General features: G+C 57.0%; 1 protein-coding gene across 1 annotated transcript in view; it reads right to left on the reverse strand.

Annotated features, from left to right (window-relative positions):
- Nucleotides 1-201: 201 nt before the first annotated feature.
- Nucleotides 202-26,978, reverse strand: part of FUBP3 (far upstream element binding protein 3) — a gene marked incomplete at both ends in the record, with an annotated part of 44,257 nt that continues 17,480 nt past the window's right edge. Inside the window, 16 exons of the mRNA XM_084236301.1 lie at nucleotides 202-431; nucleotides 1,611-1,682; nucleotides 3,838-3,914; nucleotides 4,031-4,111; nucleotides 4,396-4,469; nucleotides 5,182-5,342; nucleotides 9,149-9,290; nucleotides 10,989-11,089; nucleotides 11,779-11,881; nucleotides 12,836-12,940; nucleotides 15,889-15,987; nucleotides 17,057-17,219; nucleotides 19,146-19,203; nucleotides 20,466-20,537; nucleotides 20,910-20,959; nucleotides 23,053-23,083. Coding sequence (XP_084092427.1) covers nucleotides 202-431; nucleotides 1,611-1,682; nucleotides 3,838-3,914; nucleotides 4,031-4,111; nucleotides 4,396-4,469; nucleotides 5,182-5,342; nucleotides 9,149-9,290; nucleotides 10,989-11,089; nucleotides 11,779-11,881; nucleotides 12,836-12,940; nucleotides 15,889-15,987; nucleotides 17,057-17,219; nucleotides 19,146-19,203; nucleotides 20,466-20,537; nucleotides 20,910-20,959; nucleotides 23,053-23,083 — 1,619 coding nt within the window. The remainder of the gene's footprint in view (nucleotides 432-1,610; nucleotides 1,683-3,837; nucleotides 3,915-4,030; nucleotides 4,112-4,395; nucleotides 4,470-5,181; nucleotides 5,343-9,148; nucleotides 9,291-10,988; nucleotides 11,090-11,778; nucleotides 11,882-12,835; nucleotides 12,941-15,888; nucleotides 15,988-17,056; nucleotides 17,220-19,145; nucleotides 19,204-20,465; nucleotides 20,538-20,909; nucleotides 20,960-23,052; nucleotides 23,084-26,978) is intronic.

The following is a 26,978-nucleotide window of genomic DNA, read 5'->3' on the forward strand; positions in this document are numbered from 1 at the left end:
TGGCACTCTTGCTTATGGCTGGGGAAACTGAGGCCCAGAGGGAGACATCAGTGGCACCCAGCGCCGCCAGCTGGGGCCTGGGGGTGAGAGAAGACCAGGTACTTCCTGGGAGGGGCTGCTCCACCAACTCCTCTCCCGGCTGGCTCAATTACCTACTCTTTCTGGGGTGAAGAGGGGGACAGGATGGCTGTGGCTGGGCTCTCAGCAGATGGAGCCAAGCTGAGCAGAGAGGGGCCCAGCTGTTTCTCTTAAACAAAGTGTTGCCCCGGGGTCCGCGCGAGCCCCTCGGTGATGGCAACGGACCTGGTTGTGGGTCTGAGCCTGCCCCAGCGTCTGTCCGTAGAAAGCGACCTGCTGCCTGTAATATTCCGCCCAGGCCATTGTGTAGTCTGGAGGGGAGCTGGCCTGAGGAGCAGCGGGGGCGGCGTGACCTAGGGACAGAGGAGAACGCGGGTTAGCAGGAGTGGGGTTCCACTCGGGGGAGGCAAAGGACACTGTCAGCTCAGGGGGCCCCTTCTCACAGACTCTGGGGCTCCTGAGCACAGCCCCAGGAGGTGCTCTCCTGGGTGTGGGCCGGGCCGCCTGGGGGCCCGGGACATTGCTGCAAGGCACCCCGAGACCTCTGCTGCCAGGTCCCTGCTTCATCCCAACAACATCTGCCCGTGAGTCTGCTCTACTGCCTGCCCGTCAGCTCCCAGCTCCGGGGGAGATAGGGTGGGGGGGGGGGGAGAGAGAGGAAGGAGAGGAGAGAGAAAAACACACAGACACACACATGTGGGGCTTGCCTGACTCCTGCAGAGCATCAGGCCCGTGTAAGGGATCCCAGGCTTTGACAGGGGCCCAGGCTGATGAAGACCCACCACCCCGCCTCGGCCCCCAAGGGGTTATGGGCCCCCTGACAACTCCAGACGCCAGGGCGAGCGCTCTGCCCAGCCTCCGGCCAGAGCGCTACCAGCCAGCAGGTGACACCCTTTAGACTGGAGGCGCGACGAGAGCCCCTCCAGCCACCCCTCACGCTGGGACAGCAGGGGCTCAGGTCTAATCTTCAATGACTTGCTCAGGGCTTGTCTGTGTTACTGGTTTTTGGCTTCCCTTTTGAAAGACTGCTTTGGTTCCTGGCAGTTGAGGAGGGAGGGGACTCAAGAACGCCTCCACGCGCATGCCAGGGTCAGGCGCCGCTCCCCGGTTTCTCCATCTTTTCGTCCATCATCTGCCCCAAAAGGCCACGAGGGGAGGCAGCAAGACAGCCAGGAAAAGGACGCCCTGTCTAGGTGCCAGGCCCAGCTCCAGGCCCTGGGGTGCCGCGGGGTCTGAGAGCAGGGAGAGGCGGGGACGGCCAAAGCCGCCACGTCTGCGGATGGACAGATTTTCTGAAAAGCCCATCAATCAGCAAGAAGCCCTTCTAAGGCGGCGCTGGAGAGGAGCGGGTGTGACCGCATGGAGGGGAGCAGGAGGCAAGGGGGGGGGGCACCGAGACCCCAGTACTTGGGGCAAAGAGCGGAGAACAGAGATGCGGTGGCAAAGCAGGGCGGGCGCCCCCGGGGCGGGCAGGGCTGTGCCAGGCCTGCTTGCTGAGGGGCCCTGCTTGCTGAGAAAGCCAAGGCACTCACTCTGCTTTTTGTAATAGTCTTCCCAGGCCTTGCTGTAGTCAGGCTGGCTGCTCGGCGGCTGGCTCTGCTGGCCTGTGCGAAGAACACAAAAGCAGTCAGGCCTTGCGGTGCTGCCTCAGCCTCAGCCCGCCAGCGACTCAGACCCTGCCGTCTGCACTCGCTCTCTCTTGCCCCGGCCACACTGCTCCGCAGTTGGCTCCAGGCCCGGCCTGGGAAGAAGGTGACAGCTGTCCGGGCCGGTCTGGTGGCAAGGCGGTGAGCAACACCCAGTGGGGCTCCAGCCAGGCCTACAGGGGAGGGCACAGCCGGCCTAGTCCTGGAGAGGCCAGGAGGGCGAGTGAGGGCCGACAGCAGGATGGAGGGACTCTGTGGGGCTGTGGGTGCCCGATGACTGTGGTCTGAGGCTCGTGGCCACACCTTTCTCCCGGCCTTTCTGTCCAGTGAAGGCTTCTGCTCTGGACAAGCAAGGTCCAGAGATGTGCTCCCGGGGGAGATGAGGGACTCAGAACAGGTCCAGGCTCATCCAGCAGGTGCTGACTCCCGCTCACCTCCTGCCTTTCTGGGGGAGGGAGTGGTGTGGGGCCATTCACTATACTGCATGGGTAAAGACTGGGGGGTGGGGGGGGGGGTGGCGAGCAGGCCAGTGACAGACCTGGCCAGACTACCAGCCAGGACTTTCTTGTGTCCAGGTCAGGGCTGGCTTGGGGCCCACCTGCTTAGACCCCTCCGGCCACGCCTGGTCCTGCTAGGTTCTATTAGAGCGACAGTCTGTAGCTGCAGGAAGCACATGCGGTGTGTCTCAGGGCAAAACACTAACTCACTGCAGACTGAGAAGGGGTGGGGGCAGGAGGGCAGTCAGAACACTCGCAGTGGGGTGGGGAAGAGCGGTGAGGGGGGGCCCGCTCCCACACTCACTGCAGGAAGGACTTAGAACATGAGTGAGAAATGTGGGCAACTCGGACCCAGAGGGTGCGGGTGAGCAGGCAGGTTCTCCCCAGTGAGACCTCACTGACCAAAACCAAGTTCCCAAATCCCCCAGTTCACGCCCAGACCAAGCCCAAGACCTTGGAGCCCAGGTCAGTGCAGAGGCAAGAAAGGAGTAAGAGTTTGCTTCTCCACAATCCGCCTGCCTCGGCTGGCTGCCCCTGCACACGGGGGGCTCGGCAGAACAGCCCCGAGGCCTGGCTCCCCTTGGGGAGAAGCTGTGTCCCCGCAGGCGGCAGCGCACAGAAACCCACACGCCGCCGCCCCAGGTTTCTTCTAGTCCCGGTGGGCCCCCGGGACCGATGCCAGCACCGCGTCCTGGGGCGCCCTCAGCTGGGAGCAGGAGGAAGCCAGACGGGACCAGGCTCCAGGAGCAGCAGGGAGAGAAGGGGAATGGCAGTGGAATGTGGGCGCGGGCATCCACAGGGAAGTTCTTTGACATATTCTGGGTTTCTAACACTCTTCATCAGAAAATACTGGGAAAAACGCAACCGTTCACTTTCAGAGCTTGCAGGTACTTTCAAAATCAAATCCAGCCCCTCATTTAACAGCTGGCAAAACTGGAGACCCAGAGGAGGTGGTCAGGCTGCGGACGGAGCTGCGGGGGACAGGCGCTGGGCAAAAGCCCCGAGGAGCAACTCCCCGGCGCACGCAGGCGGCCTCACACCGCAAGGACCTGACTGACCCTGCGGTTTGGGTCTTTTGAAAGCCGTGCAAGATGGGCTCTCCCAGCACGGAACCCCAAGAATGGTTCCTGAGGCCAGTGTGGGGGACAGTGGGGACAGGGTCAGACGCCCGCGAGGACGTCCACGGCCAGCTCTCCTGTAGGGGTCACGCGGCAGAGCTAATCGCCTCAGTGTGTGGATTTTCTGAAAAGCCCATCAACCAGCAAGAAGCCCTTCCAAGGCGGCGCTGGAGAGGAGCGGGCGTGACCACATGGAGGGGAGCAGCAACGGCACCTGTGAGCTGGGCCCGCCCAGGTGTTGTGGGTGGGGCCCGCACCCTCCCCGGGGAAAAACAGTGACAGAGTCGCAGGTCTGAGAAGGACAGAGCTGACGACAGAGAAGTCGGCCAAGGGAGGCCAGGGGAGAGCCGGCCTGCTTCACAGCCACCCAGCAGAGCCCCCGCCCACGCCGGGGGCCATCGGGCCTGTCACCATGAGCCGGCAGCAGGGCGCTTCTGGATGACCAGCTCCAGGTTTGTGTGGGGCAAGCACAGTCCCACCTCCGCCCGGGCCACTTACTTGGGACCTGCTGTGTGGGCTGCTGCCAGGCCTGGTAGGTGCTGCCCCAGCCCTGCGTCAGGAAGGCCGGAGGACCACTGTGGACGACAAAAGAGGCGCTCGTTCCAGGGGGCCGTCTCGGCTCACCCCGCCCCAGCCAAGCCAGTGGTGCCCCAGCTGAGGCCCGTGAGGACAGAGCCAGGGTCACACCTACCTCACAGGGGTGCTGTGGGGGTTTCCGTTCACTTTAGCAGCAATGTTTGGGAAGCACCCTGAGCTCCTTGGGGGGAAAGTGCTGTAAGAAAGTGAGACACGTGTCAAAACAATAGGCTTCAAAGGCTCTGGCATAAACCCCAGGGGTGGGCTCCCCTCGGGGAGGCTGGGTGGAGAGAAGATGCTAGGGCTGCCAGGAAGGCCCTTAACCCATCATGGCCCTTGGGCTGTGGCCAGGCCATAGGGACCACTGGTGAGACAAGACGAGAGGCCCACCCGCATGCACGACCTCGGGTTGGCCGGCACACCCCACAAGGCGCGGGCAAGAGGCCCCTTGGGAGGAGCGGCCCGAGAGAGAAGACTCACTTCTGGTGGGGCGCGGCGGGCGGCTGGCTGAAGGGGCTCTGTCCAAAGGCTCCAGGCGCTCCAAGGCCAGCACCCTGCGTGGGCACAGAGGACTGTCACCTGCTGTCGCTGGCTCCACTGCCCTTTGCCCCGCCCCAAGGCCAACCGCAGCTTCCGGGGAGACAGCCGAGTGCAGGACAGACCCTACGGCGCTCACACTAGCCTTCCTTCCCACAGGGGGCTGGATGTGCAGAAATGGCTTCCGCCCAAGTGACCGCGACCGCCGCACAGTCAGGCCTGGCGCCACCGCCAGGGCCCTAGCATGGCGCCCTGGGGGTAGGGACCAACCTGCTTGCCTCTCCCGTCAATTTAGGCAGGCCCACGCCTCTCTGCCATTCTACGTCCCCTTGGAAGTGAGCAGTGGCCAATCTGTCCTCCACCAACACTCCCTCTCTTTATCTGCTTTGAGGTGCCTGAAACTAAAGCCAGAGTCAATGAGCGCGGCCTGCAGGCTGGCTGCCAGGGCGGCGCCAGCGGGAGTCAGCAGAGCGGCTAGGCTAAGCCTGCGCCGGGAGGGCTTGTGCTGCTGTGGCCCTGTGAGTCCTGCCAGAGGCTCCCTCCGTCACTTCAGGGCCTGGGCCTGGCCATCCCTGGCCCCGACCCTCCCCCTCGGCAACGTGGAGGGGACCCTCGTGGGATGAGGGCGGAGAGGCGCAGGAGTCCCAGCAGCCGGGGAAACAGGTGCCGGGAACACCCCACAGAAAGCCCAGCCCTCGGGAAGCGGGCAGGGAGAGGGCCTGTACGTACGCCAACTTTCTCGTCTATGAGGTGTCTGGCCACCTCGATCTGCTGCGGGACCCCTCTGATGGTGAATATCCGCAGGCTGGGGTCCGTGTTGGGGGGCGGGCTGCGCTGGAGCTCCACGTGTGCTCCCGACTGCTGGTTTATGCTCTTGATGTTCTCCCCGCCTGTGGCAGGACACAAGGCCGGTGGGTGAGCACAGGTCCTGGCTCGAGGACGGGAGGGAGCACACTGCACGTGCTCTGAGTAAAGAACTTTCTATTCAGCGTTGCAAAGAAAGCAGCTTTCAAAAACGGAGACAATGGACTCGGCCGGCATTAGGCTCAGGGGTACAACAATAAAATATCTGCGTGTGTCGTGAAATGATACTAAACGCGGTTACATTTTTTCTCCCTTGCAATGTGACCGATGTGACCGTTGGTGATAGAAATTTCTATGTGCTTTAAAAGGGCTTGAGGGCCACCCCGGTGGCGCAGCGGTTGAGCGCTGGGTTGCGAAGCTGCCCGCAGCCTCTGCAGCGCCGGTTTGATTCCCGGCTGCTCCCCGGCCACGGGAGGAGGGTCCCGCATGGCGCGCAGACCTCTCCTGCCGCCCGCTGCTCCCCTCAGCAGTGTCCTTCGGTCCTTCTGCCTGCTCTGCCCCCCGCTCTGGCTCTGGTGAATTCTCTCACCCTCCTGCGCTTCTGACTGTACCCAGTGCTTGTATAAATAAATAAACAAATCTTAAAAAAAAAAACAACTACCTAAAAATTATTTAAAAAATAAAAAAATAAAAGGGCTTGAACCCACACCAGGCTCTCGCTCTCAAGCGCAAAAGCTGCTGTTTGCCGGGAAGCTGAGGCCACAGGCGGCACCTCCATCCTCACCCGCCTTGAATCTCAGCGGGTCCCCAGCCCGAAGCACTCATCCTTCTCAGTCCAAGAGTGGCAACCTGGGGGCTCTTCCAGGCACAGCGGGGCCTTCGACCTAGGTGAGGGGCAACGCACTGTTGCCCCCAGCCCCCTACAATGCCCAGAGCCCACGTGGGCCTTTCAGTCCTGTCCTGTCCTTCTCAAGTCCCTGCCTCCTCCGCCAGGGAGTCAGGCTTAGACAGAGAGGCAGCCGGAGCCGGAGCCGGGGTCAGAGAGGCCTGGGTGGAGCCGGGCTAATGAAAATTTAGTTGGACTCTTTGAAAAACTTGTGAGAGTCCCAGTCTCTTAATGAAATTTGCGTAACAAAAGCTCCACCAGTATAACAATGGTTTGATTCTTCTTTTGAAATTTCACAGAACTTACAGATCAGCTTTGCCTGCGGGGTGGGGAGGGGGAGGGGGCAGCCAGAATACAAGGAAAAGAGCTTTGTAAAACCGAATAAAGACAATCAGTGAAAAACCTGGTGCAGGGTACCAGGCATTCCCAAATGATCAGCCCCTGGGCCACCCTCCTGGGAGTCAAAAGTACCCTAAAATGACAACTGCTGCGCCCCCGAGACACCTCCAGTCTGCTGTCCACCCCCACACTGGCTGGCTCTCTGGACTACTTGTCACGGGCTGGTCGGGGACACCAAGAGCAGGCACAGGCCAGGGCCTAGCTGGCCGGGATGGTCAAGAGGCTGAGCTGAGGCCTGGGTCCATGGGCTTCCTGACGGCGGTGGGGTAGCCCTTGTGCTGGGTGGGGAACCCAGGGCCAACAGCACATGCCGGGGCTCTGTTCAAGGAGGCCCAGCCGGTGTACTGGTCTGCTTAGGGTGGTTTTAAATTTAAAAGCAAGTTCAAAATAAGTCAGCAGACCAAGGTCTCGTGATCATGGTTTCTGAAGTTCTGCCTCCGTCTAAGGAAAGCATTCCTGGCCCAAATGCAGCAGCACTGGCCAGCGCAAAGCCTCTGGCCCCTTCCCTCTGCGCAAGGGGGGCGCATCGCCTGAGGATCCACACCTGCTGCCTTTGACGCCCAGCGCTTGGCTGGCTGGGTCTTCGTCACACCATGAGAAGCGAGTGGCTTTGCTCCTGGGCAACAGCATTTCGGGGGGGTAACGAACAGCAAGGGATCAACAGAGACCTTCCCACCGCACCCCAGCACATGGAGGAATCCCTCCTGTCTCCACCCAGACACCCTGGTTTCTGGAGGCCAGAGCACAAAAGGGCTGGCATGTCTGAGACCGAGACCCTGCGGCGTGACACCCCCTTCCCTGAGGCCTTGGGAGCAGGCGAATAAAGCCAGGAGGCACCGCCAAATTGCATGGGGCCGGAAGGAGTTAATTTAAGTTCATCCTCCTTCAAAATGAGGTCACCGGCCTGGCACATGGTGGGTGTCTACACACTCATTCAGCAGCCTGCTCCATTCTGCCATCTGATGGGGGGCAGAAGCGACCCACCAGCGGCCTCCTGGCTGGATGTGAAATCGTAAAGCAATTAATCAAACCTGCTAAAAAGCCTGGCTGACAAGTGCAGGGCTGGGCGCACTATCTGTCACCATGCGCATTTATCATGGAAATCCTGCAGGCCAGGCGTCTGCCCAAGGGCTGGAAGGGGGGGTGGGGTGGGCTGGAGCTTGGGGGAGCGGCGTCTGCGTGTGGCTCCCTCTTTCACCCTTACCCACGAGCCTTTCCCAAGGAGGAGGACCTCTCCTCACACCCAGCCCTCACAGGGTAGCGAAAGACCCCTGACAGAACTGCTTGGGCTCCCTAGGTACAAATGGAGCACCGGCCTGGGGCCTCTTAGAGGACAAGACGGGCTGTGTGGTGTCCCTGACCATGAGGACCTGTGACAGGGCAGATGGCGGGAGAGGTGCTGCCAGGGTCCAGCAGACACATTCGCCCAAGATCTCCGCACAGGACGGCTCCGAGGGCACAGAACCCAGACAGGCACCGAGTGGGCTGGCCTCAGAGTGGTCCACTGAGGAGAGAGCAGGGGCTGGAACTACCCCCAGGGTTCTGGCGGCCGACTGTTGCCCGATACTTGTCAGCAGGGACGTCCTGTCCAGAATCAATGCTGTCTGCCACCTCCGAGAGGCCGTCTCAGAGGTACCGCAGACACAGACTCAGGTGAGCACGAAGCCCGCTGTGTGCTGGTGGCCGTGCGGGTCCGGGGAGGCAAGGGAGGCGTATAGAGAACCTGCCAAGCTCCGCGCTCGAGCAGGTGCATGACAGTGTCTGTGCTCGGAGGTTCCCAGGTCCTGCTCCTGGGGGTATGAGCACCCCCCAGGGAGACGCTGGTCAGAGAAACTGGAGGCTCAGGAAGAGGTTGTTCCCACTCCCCACCCTGCACATCATTTATCCTGAAAATCCAGCAAAGGCACAGATGAACCCGGGGTGGTGTTTACCGGCAGCGGGGCTGCGCTCACACTCACAGAAGGCCAGCCTGCTGTGGGGGAGGGCCCCGGCCACAAGCCGCTCCCAGCAGTCTCTCCTGCGCCGAGCACAGTCTCTCCTCACCCTGTGCAGGTGAACCAGCAACCCCGGCCTAGAAACTGGCCTGCGTTCTCCCTTGCTTTTCATGGAAGGCTGGGAAGGAGCCACAGCAGCCAAGCGGGGTGTCTACCGGGAGGACGCGGGGGACAATGCACACGTTCACTTTTATTTACCCCCATGGGATAGTCTCAGGGTAAGTGTGTTGAAAGGATAAAAACTTTCACATGATACGCCAGTAAAGACCAAACACCCAAACCCAGAAGGGAAGCGGGACAAGCCTGTCAGGAAGTGCTGGCTGCCGGAAGAAGTCGTCCCCACTGTGCCTCTCAGCTCCCTGGGGTGGGTTAATCACGCAAGGTGCTTGTCCAACAACATAGCCGCTTCCACAACAGGCCTTACTTGTGACCTGTTATGCCGTCATGAAAGCCCCTGCCCTCCTGCCCATGAGTGGACCCGGCAAAGGAGGGTCCTGCAGAAGGCTGTGGGCACCACAGGCCAGCCCTGCCGCTGGGTGCAGCCACCCCACTGCACACTCCCAGCCGCCCCACTGTCTGCTCTCAGGCAGTGGACCCCATGGCCACCGCTCACCTTTGCCTATGACCAGGCCACACTTGTCTGCTGGCACCGAGTACGTGATCTCCTGCACACCGCCCGGGGCTCCCACGCTCCAGTCGCCACGGCCACGGCCTCTCCCTCTGGCTACTGCGAGGCCTCCGAAGCCATCTCTTTCCTGGGAAGGAAGCAAAGCTCAAGTGACGGTTTCTGCCGCTGCCACCAGCACTTTCCTCTCCAGGAGGTTAAGTGACAGGATGTAATCAACGCCACACATTAGAGCCAGCGCAGGCTCCACGTTCCAGACGCCGCGGTGCTCTTTAAAAGCAGAATTAACACAAATCACAGGCGCATCCAGGAGGATGTGTGCAGACACGCGTGTGGTTACATAAACAGCACAAATAACCCAACTAAACAGGCAGCCAGGTATAAACGACGCCAGGAGCCTGCGCCCCTCAGGGCTGGGCCGCCTCTCTGGGGCCGGCTGTCTTCTCGACGTGGAGGGCCTTCTCTGTGGCTTACGCACACCGGGCCCGTCACTAGAAGCCAGGCACTAGGTGCTAAAGAGCTGTGGGCATCTGGAGGTGACACAGGTCCCTGTGTGACTCCTGACCCTCCCCGACCAGCCCGCCATGAAGAACAGCTCAGACACTCGCTGCTGGAGGAGTCAGACCTAACAACAAGGCCAAGGGGATTTTAAAGAAAAACTGCTGTCCTGCTCTCAAAAACCAGGATAGAAGCAACGAGATCTTAGGCCATGGTCTGGGGCTGGAGAAACCTGACGCCTCCTCACAGCGTCCCCAGGATGGCACATGTTTAACAGAGAAGGTTCCTTTGTTCGAGGGCAAGCATCTCATCCAGCCTGCGCCCTCCCAGCCACTGTGGAGCCACACATTTACAATCTTTTCAACGTCGAGGGCAGAGCTGGTGAGGCGGAGCGTGCTGCCATGGGAGGGAGAGGACGAACAGACACAGGTCTGGCAAAACCCGCGCGTGTCCGTTAAGAGCAGACAGCTGACACTCTGCTTTTATGAGGCAAATGACAAACCAAAAAGGTGATTCTAGGGATTTATGTTAAAACACAGGCACGTAACCCACTTTCAGGCATGCCACAGACTCTCAAAGACAAGGGCCTCTTCCAAGTGGCCACCAATTCTGAGCACACGAAGGATGTTGGGGGCCACAGCGGCCTTTCCTGAGCTTGTCTAATCCTAACTGCCTGGGAAGCCCCTCACCGGGACGTTCCGATCCGACGCACCCTGAGAGGCCGCGGGGTCAGCTGGGGAACACCACCTCTGCAAGTCCCCTATGTGCGTCTAGCCCCACAGAAGTCCAAAGGCGTCCCCCAGGCCACATGGTTAATGGCAGAGCTGGGACAACAGTTTCCAATCTCTTGCTTTTTCTTCACATCCAGTTGTTCTTGCACTTTCCCTCGGTGCCACATGTCAGGAAGCACCCCCACAAGTTAGTGTCCCTCGGAATAATGCACAACAGGGGCAGGTGGCAGTGCCAACGGCATCACACCAGCTCGCTCACATTCCAGGCGAGGACGACGCGGGAAGGTCCTGATACGCAGGCTAAGCTGGGAAGAGATTTACTGGAACGTAGCTTCACACCCCGTGTGCCCAGTGAGCTACACTGCGCTTGCCCCAACAGTTTAAAGTCAGAACTTACTACACAAAGAAAACCTAGATTTTGGGATGGCCAAGGCAGGAGAGGAACAAACCAGCAGCTGAAGACATGCAGACAGGACTGGGGTGGACGCAGAGGCCGCGGGCGGTGGGCGGGGAGAGCCCTGCTTGAGGGGGTCGAGGCGCGAGGGGAGGCCGGGCCCAGGCAGCACTGCCTGCCTGCGCAGGTGAGCGAGCTGACCCACCTGGGCCGTCAGGATGAGCTCACTGATGATGTGTGCTGCGTGCTGACACCGATCCGGGGGCCCCATGACCTGCGCGGCTCTTTCCGGACTGATGCCATCGTCTGCAAGAACAAGGGGAGAGATGGGTAGAAAAAGCCCAAATTTAGAAGGAAACACATCCCTACTGGTTCCCGAGTCTAATGATACCGCCGGATTCAGAACCGCGTGGCCTGTGTGGTCCATGAGGTACCATCGTGGGATTCCAGCCGTCCAGAGGAGCCACAGGACAAAGAAAGCCCGAGACAGTCGTGTTGTGACCCTATTTTCCAAAAACCAGCCCGACACGGGTTTCCCATTTTCGGACAAATGAGGGGAAAAAAAAGACAACACAGACGATTCTGCTTGTAAGGGTGATCTTTACAAAACGTAAGAACTGGATTTCACTCTAACGCGTTTGTCCTGTCACATGTTTGTAGGTTATCTTTAATTTTGTGAAATCAAAAACTTTTTTTTTAACCTGACAAGACCACATGCTGGAAATGCTGCGTCGAGTTCCTCCTGACTTACGTACGGGTCTGGGGGCAGGAATGAAGGCCTGGAGACCCTGGGGCGAGCATGAGCCTGCACCAGAGGGGCTGTGGGAGCAGGCCCAGCAGTTCAAGGAAGGACACAGGGGCCCAGAGGCCCCCGGACGACTTAGGTGGGTGACCTGGTGAATAGCGGGCAAGAGATGAGAACCGGCCAGCCACAGAGTCCTCGCTTTCTGGGGCGCTTCAGTGCTTCCCCACACTGAGGAGGCACCAAGACCCACCTGGCTTGAACTGGATCCTCACGCCAGCGTCGTTCTGGATCTTCTTGATCATTTCCCCATTTCTGCCTATTACGATGCCCACAGCGAACCGGGGCACAGACACCTGAACAGAGACACGAAGCTTCATCAGAGCTTCCTGCAAGTCTGTCTGTACTCTTAAAGGCACGTACGCACGCATGCACGCACACACGCACGCACTCTGATCTTTCTGCAGTGTGATGAAATGCTTTAAAAGGGCCAATTTTTTCCTCTCAGGAATAGTATCATGGTTGACAACTACAGTCTCGTCCACTAAATGTATCCAGTAAGTCTGAGATTTGATCAAAAGTCACAAAAAAATACAGAGGCACAAAGGCAGACTCTACTGATAAAAACATACCTAAAAGTGGCAAATTTGTCTTCCAAATTCTATGCAGAAAGCAACAATATGCCACCTATTTTGGCTCTTAAAATGTTTTCCCTTTCATTTGTATCACTGTGATGAATATACAGGCTTATCATTTTAACACTAATTCAGGGGTACTAATACGTTCACAATGCTGTGTGACCAGCAATAATGTCCACACCCAAAACTCTTCCATCATCCCAACAGGAACTCTGTGTCCAGGGATTCCCCCCTGCCCAGCCGCGGAACCTCAGGCCACACTTTTTGTCTCTAGGAAGCTCCCGGCTCCAGGTTTCTCATGTAAGTAGAATCTGGCTCTCGTGTCCATGTCAGTAAGGCCCGTCCAGGCTGCAGCATTTCACTCTAGAGTTTCAACCCCATCCCCCTCATCAAACAGGCTTCCAGGCTGACGCAACCACTGTGCAAACTGCCAAGACAACCTGACTCTGGTCTGCATGCACCGGGGCAGTGGGAGAAGCTCTAAAGCTGAACCCCCGCATACTGAGGGTGCTGAGTTGGCCTCCCACCATAGCTGGCCCCGCCCCAGCCGTCCGCAGGCCCCCAAGAAGTGGGAGTACTGGCAGAGTTGGCAGAAGAGACAGGAGTAAGGTGAGCTGCTCGAGGTAGAGCTGAGGCCCAGCCTCACTCACCCCGGACGTCACACCAGCGTACCTCCATACTGCCGCCGCCCATCCGGGAGCCGAAATCCCCCCGGGCACCTCGGAAGTCAGCTTGGTCTTTCTCCCGGATGATCTCTAATACCATTTCTCTTGCTTGCTGCGAAACACAGATAAAGGCTTTATGGAAAACACAATCCTGAACAAAGACCTGATGCCAGCGAAACATCAAGATGAAACCCTCTAAAATGGCCTCAGGTGCTCAGCTGTGGGGGAACTAATTTTGTGGGGCTAAGGGGACCAGTGGTGAGGTCGGGTGAGTCCAGTCTCACACGACCTGTTCTTTGCACCACGCAAATGTGCACACATCGAGGACCTGCCCTCTCAGGCCACCGTGGGGCCCACACACGTGCTGGGCCAGAGTCTGATGCCACCACCCAGCATGGTCTGGCAACCCAGCGAGGGGCGGGTTTGTGAGAAAGAACTCATTTCCCCAAGGGGCCCCCCCAGAGGCTCTCTGGGGGTAAGGGGTGAAAGCCCAGAAATACCCCACCCAGTGCTCAGAGCACAAAGATCTCAACCACCAGCCGGCAAGACTGTGTCCTGGCCCTGCCATTCTGCTCAGGGGGCCCTTCCAGAGAGAATGCATGCTGCCTGCCCGCGCACACCAGCCCCTCGGGAATGAACCACATACAACAAATAAAGGTGGATGAGTCCTGGTTCTGAAAAAGCCTAACCCAACCCAACAGACAAAAACAGCTAACAAAGTGGCCTCCCCGGTGGCGCAGCGGTTGAGCGCTGGGTTGCGAAGCTGCCCGCAGCCTCTGCGGCGCCAGTTCAATCCCCGGGTGCTCCCCGGCCACAGGAGGAGGGTCCCACATGGGGGGCAGACCTCTCCTGCCGCCCGCTGCTCCCCTCAGCAGTGTATTTCATCTGTCTGCCTGTTCTGTTCCCCACTCTGGCCCTGGTGAATTCTCTCACCCTCCCGCGCTTCTGACTGTACCCAGTGCTTGTATGAATAAATAAAAATAAATCTTAAAAAAGAAAAAAAAAAAGCAAACATTGTAAAAAAAACAAAAACAAAAACAAAACAAAACAAAAAAAACCAGCTAACAAAGTCTTGGAAGTTTGGAGAACTCTGAATAAAGACAGGCCATTAGATGATGAGGTGGGCATCAGATGCATGTTTGTGGGCTGTCTTTGTGGCGGGGGGGCGCATTCATCAGGTGCACAGGCAGCAGGCAAGGGCGCTGGTGCTTCCTGAGCCGCCTGCGCTGCTTCCCTGCACGTCTGACTTTCCATTATAAACAGTGAGGGGAGAAAAATCAAACATTAATTTATCTTAAACACAATAGCTTGTCTTGAGTAAAGAAACCACGGACTACACATACTTTTAAAATGTAAGTACTGAAGAGGGCCTCCCTGGTGATGCAGGGGTTAAGTCTCAGCACTATGAAGCTATCACCAGCCACTGCAGCTTGAATTCGATGCCTGGCTACCCCCATGGTGCAGCAGACCTCTCCTGTCTCCCCACTGATCCCCTCAGCAGTGTATTTCAGCAGATCCACTGTTTTGCTCCCCACTCTGTCTCTGGTGAGTCCTTTCACCCCTTGTACCTCTGGCCTACACCCCAATTCTTGTACGCATAAATAAAAATAAATCTTTTTTTTTTTTTTAAAGATTCTTTTATTTATTTACACAAGCACTGAATACAGTCAGAAGCACGGGAGGGTGAGAGATTTCACCAGAGCCAGAGTGGGGAACAGAACAGGCAGACTGACAAAATACACTGCTGAGGGGAGCAGCGGGCACAGCAGGAGAGGTCTGTGTGCCATGTGGGACCCTCGGCGGCCAGGGATCGAACCGGCGCTGCAGAGGCTGTGGGCAGCTTTGCAGCCCAGCGCTCAACCGCTGTGCCACCAGGGGAGGCCCTAAAAATAAATCTTTTTAAAAAATTATTTAAAAAAAGTTCTGAAACTTTTTGCTAGAATTATTTTCCTACAAATTCATGACCTGTCCATGAAATAATCCCTGCTCAGGTATTTCATCTATATAAGATAAAATCACAGGTGGCAACAGAGACGGGTGACGGGTAGGGTGGGGGAGGGAGCAGGCACTGTCCCACCACTCCAGCGCCCTTCAGGCTGGCAGGGGATCCCCGAGGTGAACTCGAAGGTCGAACTCAAAGGCTGGCAAGGAAAGGACAGAAACCTGGGGGCCTGGCCTGAGGGAGGGGCTGCTCACTGACTGGACTCTAAGGTAAGAGATCCTTTTAACCATGGCTCAAAATCCTGTTTTAAAACAACTATCTGACACATGTATCTTGACAAAAACAAACAAACAAACAAACAAACAAACAAAAAAACCACCAATGAAATCACTTTGTGTGTAGCTGAACCACAGCTTTAGAGTTGTTACATCTGGCCAGAGACTGGAAGCCTTCACTGCAACAAAGCCAATAGCTCCCCCAGAGGACTGGCTGTTGCTGGTGCCCCGACTCATGCTCAAGCCACTTCCCACCCAGGCAGGCCAGGCTGCGGTGGGCAGGAGAAAGGGCCCCTGTATTTCAAGGGAGTGAAGCACAGCCACGCAGTCCTGCTGAGCAGGGGCGGGACAGAGGAGCTGCAGGTTCAAAGCAAGCCCCTGCTCCAGCAGGACTGCCCCTGTGCTGAGCGCCCAGGCCATGGGACACTGCTACAGGCTGGCTGGAGCACTTGCCAAAAAACTGGGCTGCGAGTAAGCAAGTGAGCAGGGCCAGAGGGAGTCTGTAGGCGAGCAGGTCAGAGGCCAGAAAGCTGGACACAGTCCTGCAGGCGCTGTGCCACCAGCAAGGCCCTCTGCACTCACTGAATGTGCCAGCCGTGCTGCCTCTGACAGCAGCCACTCGCCCTCACGGGCATTCAAGGTGTGGCCAGAGGAAGGAAAGCATTGATGAGTGTGCAGTTCAAGGGGATTACCCTAAAGATCACATGCGCAGCATGTTCCGGCATCTCCTCACCACACTAGGAATACAAGCTTGCTTCAAAAAAGCACTCGTAGCTTTATGACTTCTTAAATGAGCTTTATAAGCGATTACCAGGGGACAGCCGCTCCCTGGCTCTCTCCTACCTGTACTTTAAATGGGTCTCCGGTGATGCGAAGGGGCTTGTCTGCTCCCGTGGGCAATGGGCCGTCCTGGATCATGACCATTTTCACGCCGGTCCGCTCCTGGGGGCACACACAGGGCAGGAGCCCAGGGTCAGAACAAAAACGCAGGCACCGAAGAAGCCTCCAAGGTCAGGTGCTCCAAGAACACCAAGATGGGGCTGTTCGAGGAGCTTCCAACTGTGATGCAGAAAACCATTCCCCAAAACCCACCTTCCTTCCCGCTCCCCAGGATGCCCAAGCATCAACAAATCTCTGTGCGAAATGCCAGGCGCCGAGCTAGGTCTCGCCCTGGCTACAGTAGAGGCACAGCCACCAGTGGGACACATGCCCTCATGCATCGATGAAGGGGGATCTGAGAAGCATCCCCAAGGTCCCAGCACTGATGAGTGGGGGAACCCACACCTGGAGTCTGGGGCTCCAAGCCCCGAATCTCAGCGCTACCGAGAGCACCCCTGCCATCCGAGCTCTGGGCTGTGTGATACACGAGGGGCTGGAAACCGGACCTGTGGCCTCAGAAGCTCAAAGCTCGAGGTAAGAGCCTGCTTGCACGTATGCGCAGTGACGCCCATCTAACCCAGGTGAGCGTATTTCTGGCCTTTCTTGGTACGTACGGCTGGTTACATTTGGCTATAGAAACGTGCTGGCCCCGCATGTCCCAGACAACGGATGCTGGGACTAATAGCAAGCGGGACTCACTGAGCACCCACATGCAGGTGCCCAGCGAGGGCCTCATGCAAGTACAGGCCGTGGGCAGGGTTTTGGGGAGGCCGGCTGTCCCCCGAGCCTTGGACAAGAATGAGAACATACTAAGACCCCAGGGGTAACACATGACAGGGCGCTGCTGGCTCACAGTCCTGGCTGCCCACATTTTTAAGAAACCCGCGATGCTGCCATTCAATGGTACAGGTCACCCTAAGGAGGGCCCGCTGCAAGCTCACAGGGACTGGGGCTGAGCGCAGTCCTGGCATCAGGTCTGGCCACAGCCAGCGTTCAGAAAACGCTGACCACATACGGGGAGCCTGGAACTGCCTGGCAGAGGTTCTGGGGAGCGCTGCAGCCCAGCAGGGGAGGCAGAGTCGAGCCCAAAGCCCAGCCTGGGAACGTCAGAAGACGCAGCTGAGGCCCGTACCTGCAGCTGCTTGATGGTCTCCCCACCCTTGCCGATGACCAGGCCCACTTTGGAAGCAGGGATGAGGAGCTCCTGGATGGCGCTGTTGCTGTCCGCGTCGTTGTGAAAGCCAGGTCCATTCCGACAGCGGTCCACAATCTGCCCCAGGAGCCTCTTGGCTTGTCTTTGGGAAGGAAAGAGCCACAGGAGAAGCAGCATTAAACACCGCCCCACGGGCCCGCGCCAGGGAGGACATGAAGGAGCCAGGCGGCCCCCCAGCCAGCTCCACTCCTGCCCCTTGCCCGGAGGTCTCGCCGTTGGTGTGCAATTGGGCTGGAATGTGAAAAACAACACAGCACAGAGCGATGCTGGACAGGGAGCCTCCGAGGGTGGCCTGCACCAGACGCAGGCCCTTAAAGGGTGCCCGGACCCAGGCCACAACACGGCTCGTCTCATACTAGCAGGTCAGCCGCTCTGGGGCAGAGCCACCCAGGTCCCTGGCACACCTCTGTCCTCCAGGCCAGTGCAACCCTCCTCACAGAGGACACACCCCACAGATGGTGTTAGGCGGCGCAGGAGAGCGAGCAATGAGAAGGACAGGAAGAAAGAAAGCAAGGGTTAGTACGGTCACCGTCTGAGTTCCCCAGCTCCAAACCTCTTCTCCACAACCAGGTCGACTCTCCTCTGACTGTTCCTCGGGCTAAGAACCATGTTTGGTAGTTTGCTGTCAAGGGTGGGAAAAGGCGAGCCGGGCCCTGAGACAGCGGCCAGGCAGACACCCGGTCTGCGCTCCCCGCGCTGCATTTCCACGCCCTGTGCTTCTCAGGGACGCTACTTTGTGCGGACTGACTTGCAGGCGGGGGCGGGAAGTGGCACCAAGGAAGCGGTGCCCCCGTCCCTGCCAGGTCACCTGCCTGCCCGGCGGAGTCGCTGTCGGGCCAGTTCCCTTTTCTGCACCAGAATCTCTGCCCTGCTGTCGGCCCTACTTATTCTTTAAGCCACCTCATCCCACTCTGGCGCCTCTGACCGGTGAGAACGCAGCCCTGAAACAGCGGCTGTGCCGCTTACTGAAGAAAACAAAATCTTCTCCTCGTGTCAGAGTCCCATGGCCTTGACTCCCTGGGTAGAAGAGGAAGCAGGGGCGGTGAGGAGATTGGAAAAAAGAAGAGAAAGACAGGAAACAGGTGCTGCCCTCGCAGCCCCAGCTGCTGCGTGGCGACGCGTACTTCTCGGTTGCAGCCGCTCTGGAATACTCTGCCTGTGCCCTCGACTATCCTGCGTTGGAAGAAAAATGCCTTGGCCCCCGCAAGACCTTCCTGCTGGCCCCACAATGCACACCTACCAGTGAAATTTATTCTGGTTCGCTGCTTGCAATGTTACAGCAGAATGAGACCATCAACTCATCTAGACTCCTTGAGAAACGGAAACAATGAACAGCCCTACCTGCTGAAGCGGCATAATCTTAGCGCCCTGTACCCAAATGCAGGGCTACTGAGAGGAGGGAAAGGGGCCGTGAGCAGACTCTGAGTCAGCACGTTCCCTGCCCGGAGTGCCGGGGTCTGCGGCCAGCGCCGGGTGGCGGGTGCTGAGCTGGTGGAAGCAGGGCTAGTCGCCAGGCTGTGGCAGGGGCCCTGCAAGTCGAGGCGGCCCGTGGCTGGCCTGCAAGCCAGGAGCCAGTCCCTTCGGGTCGTTGAGTCTGGGAGAGGCAACGAGAACGGCCCAGGCACTTGGCACCAGGATTCTCAATGGTTTGTGGTGACAAGTTTCCGAAGCAGACCCGCTCAAGTAAAGGAGCTCTTAACCGGGAAGACGCAAGTCACCAGAGTAACCAGGCCGGCAGCTGCACGCACGAGGGCCTGGTTTATGACAGCGATATTATGGCAGCTGCGAGAAATTCTGGAGGGTGTTAAAAAAGGTGATACCTTTTGTGCTTACTAAGGTCACAGAAAAACTCCCCTGGCATGGCAACCTCCCAGCCTTCTCTACAGCAGCGCTCACGCCGCCTGTGGCCCAGATGACCGTGTCCAGTAACAGCTCTGCCCTTCCATTTCTCCCCACGTGGGGAAGGAGGAAGAAGAGTGAAAGGAAAAAGTAAATAAAATAAACTTACTCAATACTTTCTGGGGTTCCGGTAAGTACACAGGGCCTCTCTGGAATCCCAGAACTCTCTATAAGAAGAATCGAGAAGACGAGGTGTGTTGGTGGGCATCAGGCAAGCATGCACCTTGGCCTCTGTGTGCAGACTGTCTCTGGGCTGGCTCCGACACCAGCCCCACAGAAGCCCAGGCTCCCAGAAAAAGGCAGTTGGCTTCCACTTGGAGGGGTATATTAAGCTGGCAGCTCCACCCGACATTCTCAAAGTATAGTAAGTCCCGGGGGGAGTGGGGGACGCAGCGGGGGTCTGTGTGTTGGTCCTAATTACCAGGCTCAGTTTCACAGCGAGCCCGCTAGGGTGCTGATGAGCCTCTCGTGGCCCAGTGCTTCCCAGTTGCTCTACAGCAGGGCCGCGGGCTCTGAGGCACAGGGAAGCAAGGAAGCTAGTGGTCTGCACGCTCAGGTTATAGCCCAGCATTGTATGGTTATCCCCAGAGATCAGTGACATCTATGTGGACCTGGTCCTGGGCCATTTCACAAGAGAGCAAAATCTTACTTTTCAACAATACACGTGACACATTACTTTGGTCCTTAAAAAAAAAAAAGACCTCAGACCTCTCAAAATTCTTACTCCAAAATAAGAGAAATAGCTGGCAGCAGTTACGGCCTTCCAGAAACTAGAAAATATCTTAAAATGACAAACATTTCTCTAGCTGAACACCCTCCATCCCCCTCCGCTATGGACATAGACCAGACTCAAATTAGATGGCAAAATCATGAACGTAACAGACACCATGCCTTCAGTTCTCTTTCTCCGTAGCACGTGGTCAAGACGGACCCCGCGGGATGGTCCCGGACTCTACTTAACACGTGCCCGTGTAGCCAGAAACCCGGCTGGCCTCTGTCCACCAAGGGCAGCGATGGTGTAATCCAGGAGAGCCAATGAACAGTTCCCAGGAGTGACCCCAAGGCCACAGGGCTCTCCCAGGCCCCGCCAGGGCTGCTATGTAACATTCTGGTGCAGAAAACAGAGGCCCTAGAGCAGCAGGTGCTGGGGAGGGGCCGCGCTGGGCCAGAGCCACGAGGGCCATCCGAGGAGCTGGCCACCCAGCCTTCTCTCTGCCCTGGTCTTTCTAGTTCTCATCTGGGAGTTCCGCTCCAGAAGCACAAGAAAACAGCAACCGCATATACTTACCCAAGCCCCTACACTTCTAAGCAATGAGCAAAGGTACTGAATCTGGAAAACTGCAAAACACTGACGCCTACAAACTGAGATCTATGGACGGAAAAAAAAAAAAAAAAAAAAAAAAAAAAAAAAAAAGAAAGCAGCCCTTACCTGAAGCAATCTGAATTTTGCAACCAGATTCTGCTTGAATTCGTGAAATCTGCTCACCTCCCCTGCCGATAACTGAAACAAATTGAACAGCGTCAGAATGTGCCCCTCCCATTTCACAGCCAGCCACACACGATGACTATCTCCACAAACATTTACACCAGGCTCAAAAGCACAACAGGTCAGACCGGGCTCCGTGAGCCCACAGAAACTGTATGGGGAACACAGCAGGCTGACAGAGGTCACCCCCATAAGAGGTGGGGGAGGGGGAGAGTTGGGGAGCCATGGCCCAGTGTTCAGGTCTCTCCGCCAATCTGAGGAGAGACCTGGGTGCCCTGGGGCTCTAGAGAACACTCCATATGTCAAGCATTCTTGGACAGGTGAAGCCTGAGGGATTAAGATGAGGACAGAGGGGTGTCAGGAAGAGAGGAGAAGGCAGATACTTACTAAATCCAACCATTTTATCAGGCACTTTGAATTCTTCTGTTATAACTGCCCTAAAAACAAAGAACATTTTGGAGAAAAAAATATAAAGAATTTTGCAGCTAACTTAAGTCCCCCAGTTTCCCCATGTTGGAAGATAAAGATCCTTCCAGTGTGGCCTGCCAGCCCACGCCACCTAGGGGGAGCGTTGGGCTAGGGAGCCTCTGGCTGGTCATTCCTTGAATGGACTCCAGGCCCCGGTCCCTGGAGTCAGGGGAGGAGCCCCAGTTGTTCATGAAACCATCATCTCCGCCTCCTCTGAAGCTGCCTTTCCGTGCCACAGCCACTCTCAGTGCAGCTTCATCTGCCCCCCCCCCCAAATCTCAGGACACCTGACGATCCCTAGGGTTTCAGGAGCTGTTCAGACTGCTAGTATGGTGGCCAGTCTACATGAGCAATAGTCACCTTTCCCTAGCATTCCTTATTTCGTAACCCTTTTTATTACTTTTAGGATTCCCTCTAAGTTATCTGGATCCTTTAAGGCAAAAACACCCCCAAACAAAAACAGCATCCAACAGAGGCCTGATCACTGTTGACCAGGACAGAGCCACGACCTCACCTCACTAAACACAGCCCCATCCATTGTGTGCTTTTTAAAAACAGACAAACAAATAAAACCCCACCACAAAACAAAACAAAAAAACCCACAACTACTGCACTGACTCAAATAGACCTTCAGACCTGCCCTATGGTGTACTGGGGACAATATCCAACTTGCCAACACCCCAGAAAGCAATTAAATCTAAACATTTACCATTGGGGGATGCTAAATAAGTGGCTAAAAAAGAGAAAAAGGCGAGTGTTTTGAAATGCCCCATGCTGGGGTGGGGACACGCAGCGCCCGTGTTCAGGGGAGCGCAGCGGGGAGAGGAAGTGCAATGGGTGGGCAGCACTCCTCACCGCCCTGTGCCCAGTGGGGCTGACAAGTCTTCTGAGGTGCTCACACCCTCAGGTTTACAGATGCACAGGGGTTCCCTCTACATGCCAGGATATTTGAGCTCACCCTGAATCAGGGACACTGGGGTGTGGCGCCTGGTCCTGGACAGCTTCCTGATGCTGAGGAGGGCGTGGTGTGCGGTCTCCTTCAGAATGCAGCACTGGGGGGGCCACTAGAAGGGGCTCACCACTATCACAACCCCACACTCAGCCATTCTTCAGCCCTTGGGGCCAATCTGACCAGACTCTCTGAGAGGGAAAGATACTCAAGGTGAGTACCTTTCAGGGTACCTTTGGGGAGCTGGGCCCCCCAAATTTGAAGCTCTGTTGCCACGCAAGGCTGAAGCCTATCTAACACAGCTTTGGGAAAGGAGAACCCTGACTGATCACGGCTTACAGGAGAGCTGCATTTGCCACTACTGCCCCCCTCATTTAAAGTGTTTTAATTTATTAAAAAACAAAAACAAAACAAAAACTCAGGGAAATATCTTTTGGTCTACTCTTGTCAGGTGACTTCGAGAAGCTCCTGGACATCTACGCTCAGAACCAGCAGGGGTGTCAGCTCTGGTGAAGGTCGGGGTCACACCCGCTGATGCACCCTGAGTCCTCCACGGAGGAAGAGGGGATGCAGCTCATCTGCAGGGCCCCCCGAGGCCACAGGTCACCTACCTCACCTGATGGTGGGCGCAGAGGGAAAATGAAGCAGGGGACCAAAGGGGCACTTAACCAAGGTCCTCAGACAAGCTGCTCTCACTGGGGGCTGAGGGGAGGAAGACATGTTTCTGTCCCGAGCCCGTGACTGGAAGAGGAAGAGCCTTCTCGCCCTCCCTCAGGACCCCTCTCCAGCGGAGGGAAGGCTGCGGGAAGCAGGAAGGGATCTCACACCCTCTCCTTTTAAATTATATGGACGCTGACAGAAAGGACAGCTCCGACGTTCTACAAACATGTCCAGTTTACAGCTAATGCTGACCGATTTTCAGTAGCGCCATCGGCTCATCCCCAGAGCTCACACTAAGTCCTGGGAAGGGCGCGAGAGCCTGAGCCTCCCAGAAACCGAGCCCATGCGTGTTCACACTCTCAGCCTCTGACGTCCTGCCACTCCAGTGCAGATGGCGGGTCAATAAACAATTAGAAATGATCAATAAATAATAAAACATAACCCACTGCTTACCTTTGATGTACCAAGGCCCCTAACTGGTTACCTACTGTGGCAAAGAGAAAGAGAAAAGAAAAATCAAAGCATTAGCACGGATAAACTAACTTCATCCTCACACGAGTTCTTACCATTTCAGGGGGAGAAAAGAAAGGCAGAAAGCCAGCACACAGTAATTTAGGCTCAGTGGCTGAAATGAATGCGGTATGTGATACGGAACAGGAGGGGACGTCTTGATCAGCCATCTCTAACCCGGGGTCCAGCTGAACGCGGGATAAGGAATTGATCTGTGTGTCCACATGCTGAGAGGCCTGGGAGAAAATCCCGCTGCCTAAATCCCTCTCCCTCCACCTCCCTCCTGCCCTAGGTCCAGCTCAGTGTAAAGATAGGAGGGTTCCTGCTTTCTCTTTTTCAAACAAATGAGGAGATTTAAACCTCCCCGCTCAGGGAGCATTGTTAAAGGCCAACCCACGGCAGCTGCAGTTCCCACAGCGCCGTGCACATATGTCCCTGCTGCCAGCAGCACCGGTCCTCATCCTCCCACCCGCCGGGCGCCACTGTCTCGAGGAGGGCCGGGCTGCTCCCGCCAGGGCGGGCTTCTCCACTGACCACTACCGCCGCCCGGCACACTGGCTGCTCACAGCGCGTGTGATGACGGCCGTTCAGGCCCATTTTGCAGAGACAGCGGAGCCACTCGGCCGCTCGTTATGAAAACCAAGTCTGCGATCACATTCCCACAAAACCGCTTTAGCTACGCTTTTTGTTCCAGTTTCTCCTCTTTCAGCTATTGATGAGCGTCTCCTTCCCCAGACATCAGCAAAAACGATCCTGCGATGTTCCTCTTTTGGAAAACTTAGCCCAGGAAAGTCAGCAGACAATGAAAAAGTATAAATCCTAAACATGTCCCAAGGAACTGAATGAACCTTCCGCCCCGCTAACAAGTGGGTTCAAAACCTGCCCCGGGGCGCGTGACAGAGAGCACGGAGGAGAGGCAGGCGAGGCAGGCCCGCCCGGCACCTCAGCACAGAGAGGGCCTCGCACCTGAAATACAGGACTCCACGTGCTCGTCCTGCCTGACCCGGGCCCCGCCACCCTGACCCGACTGGAGCTGGTCGCAGAAGGACAAAGGAAAAGGAACCACAAAAGGAGACTTTCAAAGGAGAAGGAAGAGCGCAGAGAAACAACCTCGCAAAAGGACGCGGAGCCACGGAGTCAACACCACATTTCCTCTGGATCAATAGCGAGATAATGGTCTGTAGCCAAAATACTGCAGCTCGCGCTATTAATCTGCTTATCTCAGGGATGAGACGCGTTGCCCACCGCCGCGGGCCTGTGCCCGCACGTCCATCCAGCTTGCGCACGACCGGTGCCCTGGCCCAGGACGGCGCTCGCACTCCCGTTGCGCGCTCACGCTGGCTGTCGGCGGCTCAGCACAGGACTCCTCTCCCCACACTCGGCCCTGGACGTTTGGAGGGAGGACCGTGTGACCCCTGGGCCCTGGTGGTGAGACAGGTGGGCAGGGGGAGGGCCAGAGAGCCCTGGAGATGGCTAGGAGGCCCCCGTGAGCTCAGCCCCACTGCTTGCTGCCGGAGGCCCTCTCTCAGGGGGAGAGAGGCTGCTGGAGAGAGAACAAGAATGCCTCGAAAGGACGAGAAACAGAGGAGGGTGCTGTTCCCCAGGCCAGGGCAGTGGGCTGGACCCTGGCGGCTGGCCTATGGTGCTGTTTGCTAAGAGGTGTCAAAAGGCTGACGACTGTCCCGTATTTCAGTCAGAAAGCCGCAGGGTAAAAGGCAGCAGCGCCAGCACAGATGTCATCAGAGTCACAAGAACACTCAGAGGATTTCTGGGCAAAAGCCACTTAAGATTTTGTGCTTATCACAAAAAAGGAAATTCCTTTTGTTGGCCAAGGACGCGTCACGGGCGCCACACACGGGACCCTCCTGCCAATGCGTGGAGGTGCTTACAGGACCAGGTGCGCGTGCCATGTCCCCCCGACGTATGGGCACGGGGGGCCACATGGCAGAGCGCAGCTGCTGGCCAGGCCGGCCCCGAGCTGGCGGGCCTGAGAGGGACGGCGTCTCCCTTCTCCCCACAAGGGCCGCGTGACGGAAGGATCACCCCCTCCGGCACGTCCCCACCTGGCGTCTGAAAGTAAAACCCTCCGTTGGAGAAGGGGACCAGTACCGTTGGGTACTGGTGCCGCAAACCGACGATGCCCAGCCTGGGTGCGGGGTCCCTCCGAGTCTCCGTGGCGAAGAGGGCGCAAGGGGGGAGGCGGAGCGGGCTCCTGTCAAGCTGCACTTAGTGGTAACGACAGTGATTTTACTGGAAGCAAGGACAAGTGCGGACGTCACCCCACCTCGTGGAAACGCGCGGCTGTGAGCGCGGCTCCGGCGTGGCGAGGATGCTGGGCGCAGCCGCCGGTTCGCTGCACGCCACATAATCGGCGCCACGGGCTGTGGAGAATGAGCCTCCTGGAGAAAATATTCATGCTACAATATGAGAAATTCTTTCTCGAGAGCAATACTCCACCAATTTCAATAATGATGGTTGAAAAAAGCAAGCTGGCCGGACCCATTTTCCTCGATGAGCGAGGAGGAAAAGTGTCTTTTCTTTCCCAAGAGAAACGCTAACAAAACAGCACCAGGAAACATACCTAACTTTAGAATGTGCATCAGTTTTATAGTTCACCCCCGGAATAAAAGCCCAAGCAACAAAAGCACCCCCACTCCAGCTTGGCAGCCACAGACAGGCCGCACGGGGGCAGGAGCCCAGGCGGGCGAGCGAGGCCCGGGAACGGCGCTGCGGGCTGGTCTGCCATGACTGGCCACACAGACACACACCAAACCTTCCCCTGCAGATTTGAGGACCACCCGCCCCCTCGGGCTGGGATCCGGGTCTGCGGGGAATCCTGGTCCCCAGCGACTGCTGACTGCCCAGTTAAGGTCAGAAAGCTGCCGGGATTTCTGCAGCATTCAAAGGGTTTTTAAAAAGCTTTTCTCCCAAGGACAATACAAAGGCTTCCTGTGTTCTAAGGCAGCCACTCTGGCCCCAGGGCCACAGAACACTGACAAGCTGACTTCAGCAAAAAGTCCCAGGGCCAGTAATCTGTTACTCATTTTGCAAGTTATTTTTTTTTTAAGTGAGAGTAAGCGGAGTCTATCTCCACACCCTCACTTTCCCTGGCAGTCTAACAAGCCTGAGTAGAGAAGGCCAGCACCACGGCCTCGCTGGGTGCTCTTCTAGGTGCGCTCCAGCATGAGCCCCCCTGGTGCCATGGGAGCCGGGGGGAAGGCGCCGTCATAGCAGCGCTTGGACGGGTGACAGCGCTGCGCACCCTGCCTTCACGCTGGGGCTTCAACGTGGCCATTGCTCCTTCTGGTGCTAATCCTCCTGGTTGTTGCTCATCCCACAAATTGCTGCCTTTCAGGTGCTGGGCACTAGGCCAAGTTCTGGGGACGAAATGGTGAGTAAGGTCATCTTTGCCCTCAGGAAGCTTAGGGTCAAGCGGAATAAAGCAGCGCCTGAACCCAGCCCCGAGGACTGCAAGTGTCATAGGAACCCCATCAGGAACCCTCCCCAGCTCAAGTGCCCATCCCATGGAGCACTGGAGTAAAATTAAGATGAAAAGCAGATCTGTGACACCTATTATAGCCCGTGCCTTATTTCTATTTAATCCACGTCATGAAATTCATTTAGGGGAACATGAGCAGCTTTATTAAAAAATGAAATAGAAAACAAAGTCTTCCTTCAGCGTATATGTTTCATAAAGCTTTTATTTCACTTAGATGTGCTTCAATAAGCACAAGCTCTGATGGAGATGTGGAGCATTTCTTACATTGGGAGAGATATTTTAGTATGCAATTCCCCGTTTTATAATCCTCATCTTGTGAAGGAGATATAATCTCCATCTTACTGGTAAGGAAACAGCAGCCCAGAGGTTA

The sequence above is a fragment of the Talpa europaea genome (genome assembly GCF_964194135.1).
Source record: "Talpa europaea genome assembly, chromosome: 7".
In the NCBI taxonomy this organism is placed as follows: Eukaryota; Metazoa; Chordata; class Mammalia; order Eulipotyphla; family Talpidae; genus Talpa; species Talpa europaea.